The sequence below is a fragment of the Lissotriton vulgaris genome, chromosome 10 (assembly GCF_964263255.1).
Source record: "Lissotriton vulgaris chromosome 10, aLisVul1.2, whole genome shotgun sequence".
NCBI lineage: Eukaryota > Metazoa > Chordata > Amphibia > Caudata > Salamandridae > Lissotriton > Lissotriton vulgaris.
Window position 1 is genome coordinate 1,138,565,338 of NC_141698.1, and position 22,139 is coordinate 1,138,587,476.

The window sequence follows — 22,139 nt, forward strand, 5'->3', positions numbered from 1 at the left end:
TCTCGCTGGAGTTTGTACAAAATAGTTAGGGGGTCTTGTTGAAGTGGGGCGCTTGTGAATGAGGCCTGCTCTGCAGGGTGGGAGGGGGGCTTTGCTAGGGTCGCGTTGGAATGTCACGCAGCGCGGGAATATATCACGCATTATAATGCGGGAGCGCGCGTGCCACAGCCCGGGGCCTCTCTTCGGGCACCGGGGGGGGGGGTGACCCGCATTGAACCCCCCTTCCTTCTCTCACCCCACGCTCGGCGCCGCTCGGGCCCCCGGAGGCTCGAGGTGGGGGGTGGAGTGACCTCGGCTCTGCTTCCCAGGCCGTCAGAGCGGGAGGCGTCATCGGCAGTACGTCCCCGGCGTCAGACGTCACCGGAAGCGGAAGTGTCGTGAGCCGGCCGGCGCTAGAGCAGAGCGTGTCCTTGAGCGCGAGAGCAGCAGCTGCAGCGAGCGGAGCGGAGGGACCCGGAGGTGAGAGCCGGAGCCGGAGCCGAGCCAGGGGAGGAGAGCCGGGGGAGAGAGCCGAGCCAGGGGAGAGGGCCGAGCCAGGGGAGAGGGCCGAGGTCGAGCCAGGGGGAGAGCCTGGGGTGGGGGAGAGCCGAGGGTGGGGGACACCGGGCCCTGCCCCGGGGGAGCCGGGGTCCTGTCGAGGACACCAAAGGGGAGCCGGACCCTGCCCGGGGGTGGGAGGCGATAGGGAGCGGCGCGACACCGGGGCCTGTGGCTGATCCTCCCGGTGGGGGGGAGCCCGGACCCTGACGGCGGAGGGCGCTCCGTGGGGCCTCTGTAGGTGCGGGGAGCTGGTGCCCTCAGGAGGACCCCCCCCCCAGTCCACGCACCCCCGGTGTGTGCCCCCCCTCGGGGGTAGCCGGCTCAGGGGTTATCCCGGGGACGGACCCCGGTGTTTGACACCTGGAGACACGTCACTTCCACAAGGTCATAGTTTTGACCCCCCATGTTTGACCGGGGGGGGGCGGCAGGAGCGTCGGTTTCACTGCACTGCGGCCAGTTCCAGTCGGATCAGGAATGACTAATGCCCCCCCCGTAGAGAGGTGAGGGGGGCTCTCAGTGGCCGCACCGCCATAACCCCCCCGGGGGTGCCTCGTGGTCCGCAGCCCCCGGGACCCCGTGTCATAAAGGGCCGGGCTGACGTGCGCCGGCCGCAGCTGGACAGAGCGGGCACCGGCCGATAGACTCGAGGGGAGGCCCGCGGGAGCCGTGAGTACCCCGAGCGGGAAGGGGGGGGGGGGGGGGGGGCTGATGGACACAGGGTCGCCTCTCTTTATTTTTTTTTAATTTTTATATAGTTCTGGCTAGACCCAGAGGCGTCGGCGTTTTACATGATCAGGATAGTTTATGGCAAATATAGTATAAAAAAGCATGATAACAAAGTAAAAGAACAACGTAATTACAAAATCAAGGAGGAATGAAACAGGAGATGCAGCAATACAATACAGGTGATATAAGTAGAGAGGGGCACAGGAGGAGCGCCATATATTACTGAGACGGGTATGGTATGGTGAAAAGAGATCAGCAGTTTGGCACAGGTTAGGATCGCCAGTAGAGGATAAGGAGGTGGGTTTTGAGCTTTTTTTTTAAAGCTGGCGTACAAGGGGTTACAGCGCCGGTTTTTCGGGAGGGTATTCCAGATAGGGGCATTGCCAGAGAAGGAGCAAGATTGTGTGGTTCTCTTTTTATGCAGAGGTGGGATTAGGAGGCCGTTGGTGCTTCTCAGAGGACGAGTGGTACCAGTGATGAGTACTTTCTTGGAGAGGTACTGCGGAGTATTTTGGTGGAGGGCTTTATGAGTAATGCAGGCCTTTTTATAAGTTGATCTCCCTTCGATAGGGAGCCATTTAAGTGATTTGAGAGCTGGGGAGATATGGTCGAAGTGTTTGGAGTCTGTGATGAGCCTGGCTGCAAGGTTGAGCACAGCTTTAATTGGAGCAAGGTGGTCCTTGGGCATTCTGTTGAGGATGGCGATGCCATAGTCAATACGTGAAACAACCAGTCATTGAACTGCAAGTTTAAAATCATCGCTGGGTAAGAATGGCTTAATTTTCTTGAGGTGACAGAGTGAAGAGGGCTCCTTTGTCAGAGTTTTTGATGTGAACGTTAGGGGGAGGGTGTTGTCGTTAGTAATGCCAAGAGATTTGACGGAGTTGGACAGTATGAGTGAGCTGTTGGATGCGTTAAGGTCTGAAATCCATGATTGAACGGGGAGACAGTTCTTTTTAGGGGAGAAAAGGATGATTTCAGTTTTATTAGGTTTCAGTTTGAGGAGATTTCACTGGAACCAGGATTGAATCTTGTGAAGGGTTGTTCAGATGTAAGATGTCAGCATGAGTTTTAATCTTTTAATAGATTTGTGTCATCGGCATATAGGTGGTAGTTGATGTCTGCTTGTTTAAGAATGAGATTGAGGGGTTCCATAAACAGGTTAAAGAGGGAAGGAGAGCGCATAGATCCTTAGGGGACTCAAACGGAGGCAGGAAAGGGGTTAGAGAGACAATTTACAATTTTGATTTGCTGATGGCGGTGCCTTAAGGCCGAAACGGTTCCTAAGAACATAAAGTAAGGCTGAATGGTTGACTGTATCGAACGCTGCAGAGAGATCAAGGAGGATAAGAAGGCAGGTCTCACCATTATCAAGTCATTGATGGATGTTATCAATGACATTGAGCATTGCCGTTTCGGTGCTGCAGCCTTTCCTGAAGCCAGACTAGGTTGAAGTTTTTGATGTGTTTAAGGCAGGGCCCCCCCTGTGGCCTTGCCTTATGAAGGCCTCGTACACAAGGCCACCTCCGATGTAGCGCTCACAGACTGACCCATAACACGGCCCCTCCCCGGGCCTGCCTTATGAAGGGATCAGTGGATGTACACAAGGCCACCTCCGAAGGAGCGCTCAGACTGACCTACAACTCTGTCCCGTCCCCAGGAACCTGCCTTATGAAGGGATCAGTGGATGTACACAAGGTCACCTCTGATGGAGCGCTCACAGGCTGACCTACAGCACTGTCAAACCCCTCCCCCCCCCCTTTTTCCCCGGGGGCCTGCCATATGAAGGGATCTGTGGATGTACACTAGGTCACCTCTAATGAAGCTCCGTGACCTACAGCATTGCCTATAGAAAGGATCAGTGGATGTACACAAGGCCACCTCCGACGGAGCGCTCAGACTAACCTACAACATTGTCACCCCCCGCCCCCCTGCTTATGAAGGGATCCGTGCATGTACACAAGGTCACCCCTGATGGAGTTCAGGCTGGCCTACAACACTGCCTTATGAAGGGATCAGTGCATGTACACAAGGTCACCCCTGATGGGGGGGATCCGCTGCCCCACACGGGCTCCTCCCCTTCATCTGACACGTCCAGTGACTCCTGGAGTTACCAGCACCCCTGGCTGGCCCTGCGTGCACATCCCCCGGGGCGCGCTCACTCTCCCTGGAAGAACGGGCTTTGAAAGGCACAGACGACGTGCAGGCAGGCACCTCCGATGCCTGGCTAGGAGGCTCCGGCATGTCTCAGCCCCTCCCTCCCCCGCAATCATCCACAGGCCTGCTGGGGCAGCTGTCAGACCTTCACCTGCACACAGCCGAGGCCCCTGGGCGGCGTGGCCTGTTCTCATCCCACCCTCGCCTTACAAACGGCCATGCAGGGCTCCTTTTCATGGAGTTCCGGCCGATGAAGGGATTCCTTTCTGTGACGTTAAACACGGATTTTTCTGATCCCATCTAGTTGTTTTTTTCTGTTCCCTTAGCGAAATATTTTTATTAAACCTTGATACAGAAAGTCTTAGCACAGATCGTTATTAAACGTTGGTGACTTGCTGTCTGGGGCAGGTGAGCGTCTGCCATGTGAGATGTGCCCGACAGTAGCGGAGGGACTTCTGGGCACCTGCTCCGGCGTGAGCATACTGGACGTCCGGGAATGGTCTCGGATGGTAGGGGGTCGACCTGCCACAAAAAAAGGGGATTTGTGTGTTCTAGTCCTTTTTGTAAGGTTCCCTGCTCCAGTCCTGCAAACTCTGAAAGACAAAGCTTGGCAGAATGTTTTACTTTGCTCTTCTAATGCAGAACTCTGTGGCCCACTTTTATTTTCCTCTTCTCCGGGGTTTTAGTTAAGTACTTCCTTTTTTCTGGGCACTCCTAACTCCTCCTCATCTTAATGGTGAACACGGCTATCTCCGGTCTTGAAACTTCCGACCACACGCAGCCTGCCAGGCCAGCATTACCCTACCTTCCTGTCAGAGGAAGGCCTTCAGACTTCTCACTCTGGGCCATCCCTCCAGTGTCCCTTCGAGCACAGACTGGCCCTGTGTTTCCACCACAGTTTCTGCAATCTTCACCCTACGCCAAGGAGGAGGAATCCGTAGGGTGTTGTACCTGCCTCAGACTAGAGCGCTCTCACCACACTTCCCCACTGTGTCCAACACCTGTTTCTTGCACATCCCGGCCAGGGTCTCCTGCACCCACCGGCCCTTTCAAGTGTGGAATTAGAATGATGCTTCGATCCAGCATATGTGTTGCTCCGCTCCCACAAGGACCGAGATTATAGATTAAGGGCAGCAGAGAGAAACTGTTAAACCTAAGGGGTGCCTGCTGGCCCCAGGGCAGAGCTTGCATTGTTGGATACTTTTTTCCCCTCTTCTCCGCCTCCTGTCATGGTCTCCCAGGCTGACCTCCCATTAGTTCTCAACTAAACAATTTTCTCAGCGGTTCTAGTACTTGATATGTAGGGCTTGTGCTGCTACCTCTGGAATCAGGGGACCCATGTTCTAATTTTATCTCCCTGTGCTTACATGTCTGTAACATTTGTGTAATCTGCTTTTGATGTACACGTCGGTTTTCCAACCCTTCACACCATAATACATTACATTCATACGCAAACTGTTTACCTGAAGACCACACCTGAGCTATTTGCATGATTTGTTTGTTCAGAACAAGCCCGTTAAGTTCATCTGCCATTTAGAGAAATGCATCCGGATCCTCTGCCCACTGTGGTGTACATATTGGGACTGGCAGCACTTACTGTGCTTTACAAGGCCAAATTAACTGGAGATGTGCGTTTTGTAAGTTTTTCAAGTTCTTTTTAGTCTAAATTTGCTAATAACATCTTGGGGACATTCAGAAAGCTTCCCTGGGAATGCATTCCGCCCATTGCTTACCATTTTCTTTACGGATTGTAACTCGGGGTTGCTTTCTATTTGCTTCCCTCGCCCAGTATTCTTCCAACGGTATGATCTTCTTGTCTTATGTGCAGGGCATTCTTATAATAATAATAATCTTTATTGCGTGATTTAAAAATAAACCATTGCAAGTACAAAACATTTAAAAGGTTCAAGGTTGCATTTAGAATGTTAAATTCATTAAAAGTCAGTATGTATAGATGATACAAAATGAAACTTCCATTTAAAAAGGCATATTCATAAAAAGCCAGCAACAGCAAGTAAAATTTGGCAGCATTATTCCAATGTGCAGGGCATTCAAAGATGTCATCGGTCTGGCTCTATCTTCCAGGGAGCTTGGCGTTTACTTTTCTTTCTCTGACTGCAAAGTGAGAGGATTTAAGACCATCCTGCTGGGTTCTCTAGCATAAAGCACAATTTGAATGTCTGAATCAAATGTACATATATTTCAGAATATGGAAGGCACAGATGAAGTACATTATTTGATATTTTTGAAGTGTGGCGGAAACACATTTTAATACAGCTGAAGCGAATCAAGCTCAAGGTGATGACAGCCACACATTGTGCTCTGTATACTTTAATCAGTAAAACTGTCTGTACAAATGTAATGGTCATTTCCGTTAAAGAAGTGTTGTCTGTAATGGCAGTACACTACCACATCATGCATACTCCACTTTACCCCACCCTACTCTGCACCACTCAACAACACTGCACTCTACATTGCAACACTCCACACTATGCGTCCCTGCACTCTACTCTACTCTACACTGATAGTGCACTCTACCTCACACTACTCTTTTATGCATGCTGCTCCCTTTGTCACTATAATCTACAATGCACTCTACGACACTCTCTGCCACTGCATCTGTTTTGTTGCTGTCACTTTACCTCTAAGCCAATATTCTGCACCACTGTACTGTATGCCACTATACTCTGCAAAACTGAATACCTCTGCAACACTGAATATCTCTGCACCACTCTATTGCACTCTATGCCAACCCACTCTGTCACTCTAATCTACTGTGTACCACTGCACTCCATGCCACTTCACTCTCCACCTCTCTACTCTACACCACTAAACTCTGCCAGTGCACTCTACCCCACTCTTCTGTGCACCACTGCTCTCTATGCCACTCTATCCTATTGTACTCTGCACCGCTCTACTCTGCGCCACTTCACTATAGTCCACTCTTGACACCACACTCAATTCTGACTCTCTACTCCATTAAATTACTCTACGGCACTCTTCTCTACCATATGCTATGCCAGTCCACTGACACTACTCCACGACGCTCTATGCAATTCCTTTGTCCACTCTATTATAGGACACTACTCTGATGTATGCGTCGCTACTCTATGCCACTCAACTCTACACCACCATATGCGACACCCTCTACACCACTTCACTAAGCTCTACACCACTTTACACTCAGTACCACTCCACTTCACTCTTTGCCCATCCACTCCGACACTGCTCCCCCCACAACACTTCACAAAACTCTACTTCACAACACACTCCTTTACCCCACTAACCTTTAGCCATGCTGAACAACCACCACGCTGGGGTACAACATGGCTAAGACATATTGGCAACACCAAAAGCTCTTGCATAGACGAGACCTATTTGCTTTGCCAAGGCTTGTTTTAACACATCCCATCACAAACAAATGACTTTTGTGCCTTTTGGCCTGCCTAAACATCCAAGCAGTATTCTGCTGTAGACCCCTAATCTTGCTACACCTGTAGCATTATTCTGTTGTAAATCCCTGCCTTTACTACACGTGTGCGGTATTATGTTTTAGACCCATGGTCCTCCTACACCTGCATGCTGTAGTCTGTTGTTGACATCCGGTCTCTTTACTTGTGTGAGCATTATTCCATATGGCCCTGGTCCGGCTGCACCCATGAGTACTAGTTCGTTGTAGACCCCTTTCTTCCTACACCTTTGTAACCCATAGCTATTCTAGCCACCCTCTGATTCCACCTCACCATGTCACACACAATACTCCTGCATATTCGAGTTTTATCTAACATGAACTCGACCCGAAGATATCAGAGCACTTTACTTTACAGTTGCATTAGACTGGCACGTTCGTTTCTAGACCCGGGGCAATAGTGATTTTCCTAGAATCACAGGATGTTTGAGCATCTCCCCAGACTCAAATCGGGTTCCCCAGCTTCGAAGTGACCGCTCTGGTCATAGGGGCACATCAATTTGGATGTCTGTCTGCCAGCACATTCCAGCCTCCTGTAAGCCTTGCTCTGTGTATTGATTGTGAGATGGAGAAAATGTATGTTCCCTACATTAACAGACCATCATTTCACTGTCCGAATCAGATCACCTATGTAGCAGAGTAGGAGTGTGCTTTACCTTACCATGCCACCAGTGAGAAGGCTTCCTTGTGTGGCTGTGCACAACAAAGCCGCGTGGGCTTGCTGCAGCTCGGGGCAGCGTTCAGTGTTCCAAATCATCACTTGTTTCCATTACAGTTGGATATAGTTTTAAAGTGCTCTGTACTCAGACCAATCACGCTTCTCTCTGTGCTGCTTGAAAAGTAAGCTATTTATTTATTTATTTTCAAAGTTTTATATAGCGCGAACAAGATCTTTGCAGATATCAGAGCGCTTTACAGAAAACAAGGGCTAGGTGAAACAAGAGGGTGATTAAACAAACTATTGGGTACAATATAGTAGTCAGTAGTAAGTGAAAAGCCCAATAGGATAGCAATCAGATAAAAACATAATGCAAAAAGGATAGCAATCAGATAAAAACATAATACAAAGTAGGATAGCAGTCAAATAAAAACATAAAACAAAAAGATAATCAAAATAACCAGTAGTACAAAAAAACGGACCAAGGTCTTCGGTCCAGTAAATGTAGCGTTCAGGTGAATTTAGCCATCAGGATGGCTTTTACCTCTTTCTTAAAAAATGCTGTGGAGGAGATAAGTCTGGTTTCAGGAGGGAGTGCATTCCAGATCCTGGATGCCATTCCAGAGAAGGAGCGTTTGTATGTTTTTTCCTTCCGTAATCTTCGAGGTTTCAGGAGGAGATTTTTTTGTGCTTCTGTTGGATCTAGAACCTCCTGATATAGTCAGCTTTTGAGAGGTAGTCGGGTGACTTGTGGTGTACGGCCAGGTGTGTCATGCAGGCTATTTTCAGCTGTATTCTTGCTTCAAACGGCAGCCAGTTCAGTGATTTTAAGTCAGGGGATATATGCGAATGTTTCCTTGATCCGGTGATACGTCTTGCTGCAGCGTTCAAGGAGGCTCTTAGGGGTGCAGTTGTAGATAGGGGGAGTCCGCTGAGAGCAACTATTCCGTAGTTGATTCGTGGGATGACTAGGGCTTGTACAGCAGTTTAGAAATCCTTAGCTGGGAGGAAGGGTTTAAGTTTCCTCAAAGTGTGGTGAGTGGTTCCATGACTAGGTTGAACAAAGTGGGGGATAGGGAAGATCCTTGTGGAACGCCTAATGTTACAGGCACAGATGAGGACAACACGTTGCTGATCTTGAACTTCTGAGAATGGTTATGTAGGAAGGAAGTGAACCATTTGAGAACAGTTCCGGATACACCCATTCTGGTGTTTAACAGCTCCAGCAGATTCTCATGTTTGGCAGTGTCAAATGCTGAAGAGAGATCAAGTAGGATAAGGAGGCAGGAATCGTTGTGATCAAGGATTTGGGGGGCGTCATCAATTATGTGCGTCATGGCCGTTTCCATACTGTCTTGCTCTGAAGCCTGATTGAGGAGGTCAAACCGATCAATGTGTTTTGTCAGTTGGAGTTGTACGCATTTTTCCAGCAGTTTCGCCAGGGTGGGGATATTGGTGATAGGGCGGTAATTCTTTGGGTCAGCAGGGTCAGCTGTAGGTTTCTTGAGTATAGGCGTGACTTGCCCCACCTTGAGGGAGTCCGGGATGAGCCCTTGTTGCAGGGAACTGTTAATGATTTTTGTCCAGAGTGGGAGGAGCAGGGGGGTGAAGTCTTTTACAGCATTAGCAGGTAAGGGGTCCGTGAGGTGATTAGAGGGTTTCAGGGTGCTGGGCAGTTTGTTAATTTCTTCTTCAGAGTAGGTGTCGAAGGACGACCAGGCCGCGTTGTTTTTAGGTTGAGTGTTAGTTATGCTGATGGGGCTGCAGTATCGGCTTATATCATTGAGGAGATCACTTCTTATACTGTCAGTCTTTAGCTTAAAGAAAGCAGAAAAGTCTTCACAGGATGGTATAATGCTTGTTGTGCTGTTTGAATGTAGAGGTTGTTCCTTGGTTTGAGTTTTGACTAGTTCGAACAGTTTTCTTGGTCTGTTTTTTGCTTGATCGAGCTGGAGGCTGAAGTCGTCAGATTTCGAGCGCTTGATTTTCCTAAAGTAGGCATTTCTCTTATTCTTAAGAGTTTTAAGGTGCAGTGCTGAGGGGTCTGACCTCCAGGTGCGCTCTGCCATTCGCGTGCAGGGGGGGCTGCTTTGTTGATTATTGAGGTCATAGAGTCGAGGTAGTGGTCGGTCAGAGGTTGTACGTCAGAGGCGCCCGAGGGGGGAAGGAGGAGACTGCAGATGTGGGAAGGCAAGGATTTGGGGTTAAGTTTCTTCAGGTCCCTTTTCCAGATCTTGGATTTGGTGGGTTGAGCCGGGTTAAGTTTAACTTTTTCGTTGATGAAGAATGTGATAATGTGGTGGTCTGACCAGTCACAGCGTTGGATTACTCCCAGTTGGGTAGAGTCCTCTTTGGCGATGATGAGGTCGAGGATAGAGCCTTTGTCATGTGTTGGGCTGTTGCAGATTTGGGTGAGGTCAAGTGCATTAAGGAAAGTATTGAGACTGTTCACCACTGCGTCATTATGATCGTTCCAGTGGAGATTGAAATCACCCAGGTAGATTTGAGTGTTCTGCCGTCCGGCATTGGATGAAATCGTGTCCATGAGTTGTTGGGTGAAGGTGAGGTTGTCCCCGGGCGGGTGGTAGATGACATGTAAAGAGCATACAGGTTTGCCCTCGCTGGTGATATCGAGGCAGATGAGTTCACAGGAGGTGATGCCAGAGTAGATGAGCAGGGCGCCATCGCCTGCTGAAATTGCTATAGGTAGACACAGTTTATCAACGTACAGACTAAACCGGAGCATAGTCCAGTGTAGGCCTCTGGGAGGATCTGATGATATTAGTAGGTAATCGTGGGCTTTCTTCTTCACCAATGAAATAGTTGTCGTGCATATGTGAGGGTTTCCACCTTGTGTGTAAATCTCAGTCTCGTGAACTGCCGCCCTTTTTAAAATTTGTTTTGCAGACCTAGAACGTTTAAAAAAGGTGACTTTTACAATTGTTTTTACAGGCTTCAAAATGGGAGATGCTGAGAAGGGAAAGAAGATCTTCGTTCTGAAGTGTGCGCAGTGCCACACTGTTGACAAGGGGGATAAGCACAAGGTTGGCCCCAACCTCCACGGCTTGTTTGGGCGCAAGACGGGGCAGGCTCCGGGCTTTTCGTATACAGAGGCCAACAAAAACAAAGGTAAATGTTCAGTGTGAAGCGCTGTATGAACCTGTTCTCACCAGGCCCGGTTTATCACTATTCTGAAAAACCCTAGTGTCCTCAAGACAGTCTCGGAATGGCCAAAATTCCCTTTAACAAGAACGTCCAAGACGGTCAGATTCTTGTTTAGAGGATGACACAGGAAGGGTCTTGCAGTTAAACCGCAAACTATTATTATGATAGAGATCTTGTGCAGGAGTGTCGCCAACGGGCCTTGCTGGCCATAGATTGTTGTGGGCAGAACTGTTGTGGCTTGTATTTTACATGTAACATTTATACTTTCTGAACCCACACATTCACCCAGGAGGAGTATTTTGGAGCAGTAGACTAGTGAAGAACTTGGTGGATGTGGCGACCCAGGCAAATGCTGGACTGCCTTTTCCAAGAGTTGTTGTAGTTTTCTTGCATTACTTACATTTCACAGCTCTCTGCAGAGTGCCCGCACTACATGTTTATAATTGTCAATTGGAGAAGATCCTTGTGGTGTTTCAGTGATGGCTCCAGGAAGCCGAGTTGACAACTCTTTATCGTTAGCAGGCTAGAAGAGCATCCAAGAGGGCTCATGCATCCAAATTTAATGTTAGGCATCAAACGAAATGACCCAAAAGCACCACTCCCAATAATTGGGGTGTTGTGAGCCCCCAGCAACTCTGGACCCCAGTGCAACTTCACCTGCTGCACTAATGACAGTTGAGGCCCTACGTTTCGGCCTCTTACACCACTTCCCCCACCATGCCTAAGTACCACTCCAGCCATGAAACTGGCTCTGCCCCTCTCTTGAAAAAATGTACTACCACACGTTGTCTTCCTTCTTGCAGCAATGGTGCACTCAGCCCCAACAAACATAATGCGTCCCATTCACCCTTTCTAAAGTAAGACTCATAATTGTGATGCACTGGGCCCCTCCAATGAACTGTCTCCGTGCCTCTTCACCTGCTTCACTAATGATTGCTTCTGCCTTGTGAAGCAGGCTTTCTCCTCTGCTTTTTGTGGAAAACAATGGCTCCCATCTCCCGACCCCCATTTCCTTTCTGACCCCAGACTAAGCAGTGTCCACCCCCAACCCCCTGTCACCTTTCTGACTCCCAGACTCAGTATTCACCTTCCAGGGTCCACTGCTTTAAGGCCCAAAGCAACAGTGGCACAGGAAGTGGGCACTGTTCTTAGCAGGTTCAAATCTTATACCAGGCCAATAAAGCATTGCGCTACCAGGAACCATTATGCTTTAAGGAGAAGCTCAGTTGGAATATTCTTCGCTCTGGCTCTGCCATCAACTTGACAGTCCCCTCATTTAAGAGGACTACTTGGGGTGGCAAGAGCTTTTCAGGACCACTGCAGTGCTCTGGAACAGCCTACCTTTGACACTAAATGTCGCTCCCTCCACCTTTAGATTTGGATCTTCTGCAAGACTAGCAGACACCGAAGCCTAGCAAGTCGCCTCATTTCCAACAGATCTACACCCAGACCCGCCTTTGACAACTTCAAGATGCCTTCGAGCCTGAGTTTGCGCTCTACAAAGCACATTTACATTACGCTGAGAACTACCAGGTGTCCATTGCATCATAGCTGCGCATCTGAATGCAACCCTGCGTTCTCCTGCCTGCCACACCCTGGACTTGCCTTGCTAAAGAAGAAGGCAGCTCTGTAATGTTGAATTTCACTGGGAATGGTGCACGGTGGTATAGTATACAATAAAGAAAACATGATGTGCTGCAATGGAGGGCGCGTTTGCCCCTTGCAACTTTGTTGCCATTGCTTTGGAAGTGTTCAGCTAGTCCCCCTGACTAGTGAATTGTGAAAAAGTGGCACCTCATCTCCAGCTCCTCAGAACACATCTAGATGTGTGAAAGAACAAAATAGATAGAATATTGCTGTCTGTAGTGACCTGGACATGCTGTCATTTGGAAGTAGGACTAATAACTGGACATGATTGAGTCTGTGCTTTTAAGCTGACACTTTTGTGGACTTATTCCTTGAGGTAGACTTGTAGCCACTCGAGTTAACCCACTTTTATTACACATTCATTGTTACATGCAGTGTGAGAATACAATTTGGACACATTAGAATGCGTAGGAGTGTAAAAATTCAGTTTCAGAGAATATATCTGCTACATGGGTGGACAAATATTTATTTTTAACTCCTGCATTTAAATTTAGGAGTGTGCACATTGTTTTTAGGTCGAGCATTCAAGATCTCTTGTGTATACATTAGTATATACTTATGTGTATGTACTTTGTGAGCTCTGCCGGTCAGCCCTAGGACTTGTCTGCTTCCGCTTGTACTTTTTTCTGTTCAATTGCCTTTATTTAACTGTCTTGATAGAAAACGACTAATAGAGGTAAATAAAATACCAGAATAGCTTTCTGCTTTGGGATTTTCTTTTTTTAATTTTTTTGGCAACTGCCTCTATTTAACTTTCTTGATAGAAAACGACCAGCAGAGGTCAGTAAAATACCAGAATCACTTTAGCCTTCTCTAGATTCCAGTCCCTAGAAATTGTCTTCAACGAGCACCCGTCAACAATATTTTTTCAAATCTTGTATTTTCAGTGATATGAGCACCGAAGGCCATGATTTTATATTAAATCGGAGCTTTGGACTATACCATTTCCTGCTGAAAGGCAATCTTTCTCTCCATGTTCCAAAACCTGGAGTGTCACGTAGTTTGGTGCTTACTTTCCCTCCATGTTAAAGAACAGTAGATGTTTCAGCACCCAGGCTAATGTGCTGCATAGCTAGATATATATATATAGGTTCCCAAAGGCGAGACTGATTGCATTGCAAATGCTTGTTTTAATGTGTAAGCATACATACGTTTAAAGTGGGTGAGTGGCCCTTGGGGTTTTTTTTTTAAATTGTTTTTATTAATCATAATTAAACAGTTACAAAAAAAATACCATCATGCTATGGACATCTGCAATACAGTTTCGGCGAATTTGTGTTCCAGCAGTACAGAATAATGCAATATTATCAAAGCTGGGCTCAAGGTGCTTCAATGTCCTCACTTATTGGATCAGTTTTTGGTGATGTGCAGATATCTCCTCGGTAGGCATTCCAGACATCCATATCTTTCCCCATTTACGGGGCCTCCTTGGCCAAATACACAGCCCTCTCCCGAAACATACACCAATCCAGGTCATCCATCTATTTCCCGACCTGGGGTGCTCGGCAGGCACCCCATAGTTGTGCGATGTTTCGCTTGGCAATCATACAGGCACGTGTGACCCAGAGCTTGCCGTGACTCGTAAGGTCTGATGGTTGCCATACATTAAGCAGACAGCGACGTGCCTCCAACTCAATCTGCACACCCCACACTTCACTCATTTTCTCGTGGATCTTGGTCCAGTAGTTATGGATTTCTGGGCACTCCCACAAAACATGCATAAAGGTACCAGTCATACCACAACCCCTTCGGCGTTTGAGGCAAGCCCCATTCGGCACAACCCTGGGCCCGTGGTGTAGGAACGTTGAAGTATCCTAAGCTGCTCCAACCGAAGTTTCATGGAGATCGCCACCTCATGCGGGGAGGACACAACCTCCACCCAATCCTCATCTTCCAAGATCAAACCATCCGCGACCCATTGCCCCTGGACTCCTACCAGGGGATCTTCTGTGTGGTTGACCAATTTCTTGTAAACCAGAGAGATCGCTCTGGTGGGAAGATACCCATCCAGGATTCGATCTTCTAACGGGGAGGCCTCCGGCGGCGTCACGTCCCGAGGGATAGCCGCCGCCAAAGCATGTTTAATTTGCAAATAGTGGAATCGCTCACTCTCATTCAGACGGTGTCTAGACTGAAATTCCTCAAACGTCAATATCTCGTTCTTGCCCCATATATCTCGGACCTGGGAGATACCAATCAAGTCCCAACGATCGAAATCCTTAGACTTCCACAGGCTGCCCAGGGCTTCAGAGTTCCATAATGGCGTGGCCATAGTTATCTTACCCTCCCATCTAAGCACGATTGGCATCGTGCCACGATCGCGCCGAAGCAGACGCAGGACCCAACAAAGGGAACCTGTCTCGCTTGGCGTACAGTATCCGGGTATACTCACCCCCGGCAACTGACCACGATCCATTGCAAACCCGGGGTCGGCCGGGGAGCCATAGATCGCATGATTAATAGGGGCCAGTTGGGAAGCCCAATAGTATTTCCTAATGCTGGGTAGCCCGATCCTGCCGTCTTACCTGGGTAACATCAGTTTAGATTCGCGGCCTCCCAACCGAAAGAAGTTAACGCAGTAGTGGTTCTAACTCGTTAAAATAGGAGGGAGGCACGGGATCAAAGAAGTTCTGTAGTGCATATAAAAATTGCGGTAGCGCCATCATTTTAAACGGAACCGCCCGACCCAGTAGGGAGAGCGGCAGTTCCTTCCATTTTGCAATGTCTTGGTGGAGTCTAGCCAGGGAGGGAACCAAGTTAGCCTCAAAGCGCGTTTTAGGATCCCGGGAAATGTAGATACCAAGGTAGCGAAAACCCTCCCTGTTCCACCTTTACCGGACAGCTCTCTGGTACTCTGGCAGGGTCCCCGCTCAAAACAAATAGGACCGATTTCTTCCAATTTATGGCAAACCCTGAGTATCTACCGTATATCGCCAAAATATCCATGAAAACAATGAGGGACTGCCGGGTGGGGGGAGGGATAGGAGGGGGGGGTCAAGTACATAAGGATATCGTCCGCGTATAGCAAAATTTTGTCCTCTCACTCCGGAGTCCAACGTATCCCTTTGATCGATCTATCCCATTGTACCCAAGCCGCGAGCGGCTCCAATGCCAGGGCAAACAAAAGTGGCGAGAGGGGACATATTTGTCGGGTGCCCCTCCCAAGCTGAAAGTCGCGGGACTTATGGTTGTTCACCACTACCCGGACCAGCGGAGCAGAATACAGAAGACGGATCAATCGTATAAATTCCGGGCCGAACCCGAATTTCTCCAGCACCGCAAATAGATAGGGCCATTCCACTCTGTCGAACGCCATAGTGGCGTCCAACGACAAGAGCACTGCTGACTCATGAATGCGAGTTGACCCCGCTACCACCCCGTGGAGTCTACGAAGATTAAGCGTGGTGTTGCGGCGCGGCATGAAGCTGGACTGGTCCGGTTGTATAAGCTCAGTTATGATTTTCACCAGCCGATTCGCAAGCAGCTTAGCTAGAATGTTGGGCTCTGCGTTTCAGAGAGAAATTGGGCGGTAGGAGGAACTGTCCAAACGAGGCTTACCGTCCTTATAAATGACAACGATATTGGCAATACGTTGGTCATAAGGAAGTACGCCATTTTCCCTGCTCTCGAAAAACATGGCCTTCATGAACGGAGCCAGGCGGTCTGCGTGGTGTTTATAGAGCTCGACTGGAATACCGTTCGGGCCCGAGGCTTTCCCGGAGCGTACCCCCCAGATAGCCATCGCAACCTCATCGTTTGTTATAACGGAATCCATAAATTCCCGATTCTCGGACGATAAAACAGGCATTGGGATGTCTCGGATGACCTCCGCATTCTCTTCCACTGTGGTAAGCCCCTCTGAGGTGTAAACCTCCTCATAATAACGGGCAAACTCGTCTACTATGAGCTGTGGATCCGTCGTGACCCCCGAGCTGCGATCTGCAGCTCCGGGACCAGACGCGACCCCCAGTCACCCTTCTCCAGCCACGCTATGAGTTTCCCGGCCTTGTCTCCGTGTTCGTAAATTCTGTTAGCGTGTTGTTTCTTCGCCCCCTCTCGCGCAAAGTGTTTGAACTCGTCGCGAAGAAGACCGAGGCGGTGTACATCCCTCGGGTCCCCAGTAGTGGAGACCTCGCTCTCCGCGGCCAATAGCTCCGCCTCAAGCCTGTCAAGTTTTGTAGGCCTCCCAGAGAGAGCAGTCAGTCGACTGTCCCTGCGTTCTCGCTGAGGTAGTTATCAGTGGCATGCACCAGCTCTTTTTTTGGTAGCGGGGTCTCTCAATCGCGAAGCGCTAATTGGGGCAACCCTGGCCACATTCTCCGGTCCAATTTTCAACTGCAGCCAGATCGGAGAGTGATCGGACACTCCCCTGGCCAAATGACGCACTTCCGGAAAGAGGCAATAACACATAATCAATTCTGGAGAAAGAGTGGTGCGCTGCGGACGCATGTGTACTCCAGATCACCAGGGTGCCGGAGCCTCCACCATACCTGTCCCATTAACAAAATCCGACAACCATCGACTAGAGGGCAGCAGCACACAGGAGGGGTACCTATCCAGTTCTCCATCCATGACCGCATTAAAATCGCCCCCTATTACCATGATACCAATGGGTAGCGACAAAAACACCCTACTCAGATCCCAACAGGTGTCTGTCTGCAATGTGGGGGGGGAACATATATTGAAAGGAATGTGATTGTTCTGCCCTCCCAAAGCCCCGAGTTACCGACATATCGGCCACGATTATCAGACCAGGTAGCCTGTATGGTGAGCGGGAAGGAATTTTTAACCAGTATCCCCACCCCTCTAGAGCCCGAGGTAAACCCGGCATGTGCGACCAGCTTATACCCTCCCCTGTGTAGCGCCATACATCTTTCCCATAAGGCGAGTCTCTTGGAGTAAGACCACATCTGGTGACCTACGTCTGATCAACTGTCCACTTTTGCACGTTTGATCTTGTCTCCCAAGCCGTTCACGTTCCAACTGAGGACAGCCACACCCAGGCCCCGTCTAGCTGAAGCCATATTCGTCCCCATAGAATTCCAAAGCGTTACGCGACATCCATTGCAAGCATTGGTCCTAAACAAAACACAAATCAACAAACATAAGCCCCCACAACCCAGTCTCCCAGCCCCCCACCCTGCACCCCTGCATGCAACTTTTGCACATCCCCAACTAGCAGTGTGCCTGTCACCCCAGAACTAACTACAATATCTAAACGTAGAAAACGGAGGAGGACCTTACTTACAACAGGCCACCATCCCAACCCGCATACAAACCACCATCAATACTAGAAAGCCCAAGATATTGACAATGACAGTGGGGATTAAGAGAGCGCCCCAATCAAACCAGCTCCTTTGCCACCATAGTCAACTGCTATGATCAACACTGAGTCATTGTTCCTCATTGTCCATCGGTGTGTCCCCCCTCGCTGTCAGGCCCCTGGACTCGAGCCAACCAGTCCGTCGCAGCATCTGGATGGTCAAAGAACCAAGCTTTGCCGTCGCGTTCTATCCGAAGGCCTGCAGGGAACAGCATAGAGTATTTGATTTCCGAGGCGCGCAGCCTTCTCTTGATGTTTATGAAACCCTGCCTTTGTTTCTGGACTGCCCGGGTAAAGTCGGGGGGGAAAAAAGCAAGGACGCGTTCTTGCAAGCCAACGGTCCAGAGGATCTTGCAGTCTGGAGAATAGTGTCTCGGTCCCGAAAGTTCAAAATGCGGACAATCATAGGGCGAGCGGGCGCCCCCGTCTTCGGGCGTCCACCAGGGACTCTGTGGGCCCTCTCCACGGTGAAAAGGTTACTGAGCCCCATGGGTTTTAGATGTTTCAGGATGAGATCCTCCACGAACAAATCTGGAGTCTGTCTCTCCGGTATGCCAAGGATGCGGACGTTATTGCGTCTCGCCTGTCCTTCGTACTCGTCCAGCTTACGGGCAAATTGGGACCGAGATGCCTTCAAGTCCCTCACTTGTCGCTGGAGGTCTGACACCTCGTCCGTGGGATCTTGATGTTTTGATCTCAATTGATTTGACCTTTTCGGAGGTTTTAGTCAGGTCCGCTCGGAATGAGCCCACCTCGATGGTCAGTGTCCAGCTTCGAGTCCATTTTACCAAGGGACGACTGAATCCCAGTGATCGCTGCCATCAAGTCTTTCAGTGTCGGGTCCGCCCCGGACGGGCTATCCTCATGGCCACTCACCTGAGCGCGTTTCTCGTCCCCTGGGGACCCCTTGGTGAAGCTATACTTTTCCAGTCTGTTGGATTGGACCGGTCTGGTGTTCCTCAATGTTTTCGGGGCAGCTTCTCGGGATCTCCTTGCGCCGCCATTTTCAACTTCTGTATGGTCACCAACTCCACCAACCAAGCAAACCTCTATTTCGCACGGGCAATCTGTGCAGCCTCAGGTTGCTCCGTATTGGCGGGGGTGCGCTGAGTCAAATGGCTTGAGATGGGGACCGAGAGCCCCTCAGGATGGACACTACTTCCGTGGATCGAGTGCCACCGCGCACTTCCGGTTCCACTCGGCGCTGTTGTCGAACTCCAGAGCGGTCAGTGCCACACGCAGGGTCCCGGTGGCGCTCCCTTAAGGCCCAAAAAGTTCCAGACAATGGATTTAGGTCATCCGAGCACCCAAATCATTCGGAATTTCGCCCAGTGGCTCAGGAGCCGATCCCCCACCAGATGGTAGGGACGGGGCTCAGGATAATGTGCCGGATGGCAAGTCAGGATGTATCGGCCGGCGGAGCCGGTGCTCAAGCGGCCATCTTGGTCGCTGGCGCGGCTCCTCCTGCCCTTGGTTTTTAATGTTGTGCACGTACTCAATAAATTCCTCTTACCAAACTGATAAATCTTTTTTAGTACTTAAGTAACATGTTCATTTCTAGTGGATGGGGCTATATTGCCTGAACAGGTAATAAATGGAGGTATCTGTCCGTAGAAGGATAGACTAGCGCCCATTTACACAGAGGGAAGTTTTTGAGGAGCACATCGTCGAAATAGCTCCAGGGGTTTCTACTTGTGAATACTTCATTGCCAGATACCAATTAGTAAGATGCACCATCAGGGACAGTCCTTAGTTTCATATGTCTATACATCTGTCTCTAAGTAAAGCATCCCTCGCTTGACCAGACCCCCCCCCCCCCCCCCCCACGCCCAACCTCCCCCACGCCCCCTCCCCCAACAAACACACACACCTTCCCAAAATGGAGTTTGCTATTTTGTCTGGAGAAACTTGAATCATATGAAACACAAAGACTATGTTGTTTGGCAAAATATTTTACTCCTGCAGAGAAGACCTATAGCTTAAAAAGCATGGAGAAGCTCCACCCGACCCACCCCCTCCCCCAACCCCGGCTCGCACACGGTAACTGAGTTACTCTTCAAGAAGCTACATGGAAAGTATTTTAATTCACCCCATAGAAATTGCAACTGCACCTTTTTATAAATGGAAGTTTAGTGAACAGTTCCCCACTTTATTAGAAATTATCTTTTTGAAAAGTTTCTGTAGCTTCCTTTTGCATACCTTCCCTTAGCACTTTTCTTTTCCAATCTCTGTGCACAGCTATGTGTTTTGTTGAAGTTTAAATCTTTCTAATTGCGGTTTGGTCTCTCTTTGGAAGTGCTTTATACGAAATGTTCTATTATGTTGATTTGCATAGCTCACTAGTCACATAAGAAGGTTTCCAGGTGCTTGGGCAGGTGTGTGGTCCTCATGTGTGTTGTTGGGTCCCCACTTTGTAATGTGCATGTGTTCCTTAATGTTCCTACTTTTTCTCTTCCTAGGCATTACCTGGGGTGAAGATACGCTGATGGAATACTTGGAGAATCCCAAGAAGTACATCCCAGGAACAAAGATGATCTTCGCTGGCATTAGGAATGAAAAGGAGAGGCGTAATTTGATCGCTTACCTGAAGCAGGCGACCTCATAAGAGATCTGGTTCTTAGTCATTGTGGACTGTCCGGCAGAGGCACTTTTAAAACTGTACATTTTTGTCCTTTGTAATGTATTATTTCACCACTGATCCATGTATCATTCGTACACTGAATTTCCGTTGGGTATTTTGAGTTTAGATGTGTCCATTATTCATTGACTCTGCCAGTTGAACACAGCGCCGGCATTTTGTGCTCCATATCGTTGCTGCAGGTGCTTTTATGTAAAGAATGCCTAAATTAAATATAACCTGCCTATGGAGAGAGCACAATCATGTCTGTTCGTTGTATGTTTGTAAAGTACTTGTGTTGACATTGGCATCCTTGACAAAGCTTGTGGCTATGTGATGTTGGGGCTGTTTATAGCGCCACACAAGGTGATGGATGGGATGCTCTCAAATGAACCAAACCACTGGCACCCCCTCTGGGTAGCAACCTATTGATTGCCTCTGGAACCAAGCCTCGCTCTACTGATGACCAAAAAAATGTCAGAACCAGTCTGAGGTTGCTATTGGGAATGGACATGCCCTGGCAGATGTTGCTGGACTGTAGGTTCTGAGGGAAGAAAGATCACATAATCTTCAACTGTAATCGAAACATGAACCGGCTGCTATGCTGCCAGTGTAAAAACTAGAACACACAAGGTAAATGCCCAGGTTACAGGTGCGGCTAATAGAAAAGCTCAGTTTAAGTAGTATTCAATGTCTTGCAGGTAGGCTTTTTGCCACAGTGGAAGAAGTCTGCATGGTGTGGGACCTCTTTTAAAAATCAGTTTGGTGATGTCCGCATACCTGAAAACCAGGCTCCCTGTGACTTGTGAAATGGGCCTGTGGTTACATAAAAGGAGAAAAGTGTCAACCGCATGGATCAGTGCAGTTGAGAGGTTTGGGTTTAGGCGTGAATGCATGAAATGTCATTGATGCAATTTGGTCAAGAATGAGATCAGCCAAATGAGCTTTGATCCTTTGATCCCTGCACTTGCAAGCATGGCATGATCGATGTCGAAGGCATCTTTGAGGCACGAGGTATTGTGACTTCTCCACAACACATATGGGTGAGGGAGACGTAAGCCACCATGTGCCCTCCTAAGAAGATACAACCAACAAAATTGGGTACAGCAGCTATAGGCAGAATATAAGTTACAATATTACTACCCTGAAACCAGACATGCAGATGTTAGGTGAATACAGAAAGGAAACTAATATATTGAGGTGAGTTCTACCTGAGGGGTCAACAAGATAGCCTATTGAGGAACAGGAAAGAGAATTTTTTTTTTGTATCAATCAGTTAGTTGAAGCGCAACTGCTCACCCCTAAGGGTCTCGTGGGGGTGGGGGGTGCAGGTTCCGGTCCCATCAAGGGGGAGGTCTGTCGAAGAGCCAGGTCTTGAGGTCTTACGAAGATGGGAAGCAATGTTGTCTGTCGGAGGTGGAGCGGAATGACGTTTCAGGCCTTGGCTGCTAGGAAGGCGAAGGAGCAGGCCTCCCGATCTGTTATTTCTGGTATGTGGGACCATGGCGTAGGAGAGCTAGACTAATCTTAGGGTCCTTTGGGGGTGTGTGGAATTTGAGTTGGCTGTTCAGGTATGCTGGTCCGGTGTCGGGGAGGGCTTTGCATGCATGGGTGAGCAACGTGGAGGTAAATCTAGCCTCTATAGGGAGCCAGTGGAGTGTGCGCAGGTGCTGGGAGATTTGGCAGGTTGATGACCATGTGGCTTGCGTGTGCCGTTTTTGTTGATTCCGGCCTAGTGTGTTGCCATAGTAGAGTCTGCTGGTGACCAGTGCATGCGTTGGTGAGTCTTTCTGTGTTCAAGGGAAGTCCATTTGAAGGTCTTGCGTAGGAGGCGGAG

General features: G+C 49.0%; 2 protein-coding genes across 2 annotated transcripts in view; one reads left to right on the forward strand and one right to left on the reverse strand.

The window, feature by feature from the left end:
- The window catches only part of CMC4 (C-X9-C motif containing 4), a 38,536-nt gene extending 38,180 nt beyond the window's left edge, over positions 1-356 (reverse strand). Inside the window, exon 1 of the mRNA XM_086942241.1 lies at positions 236-356. The gene's annotated coding sequence lies outside the window, so the exon portion shown is untranslated. The remainder of the gene's footprint in view (positions 1-235) is intronic.
- On the forward strand, positions 321-20,563 carry CYCS (cytochrome c, somatic). The gene is made up of 3 exons (XM_086942240.1): positions 321-459; positions 10,503-10,679; positions 20,145-20,563. The coding sequence occupies exons 2-3, from the start codon at positions 10,511-10,513 to the stop codon at positions 20,288-20,290; spliced, it is 315 nt and encodes a 104-aa protein (XP_086798366.1). The 5' UTR covers positions 321-459; positions 10,503-10,510; the 3' UTR covers positions 20,291-20,563.
- The last annotated feature ends 1,576 nt before the right edge of the window (positions 20,564-22,139 follow it).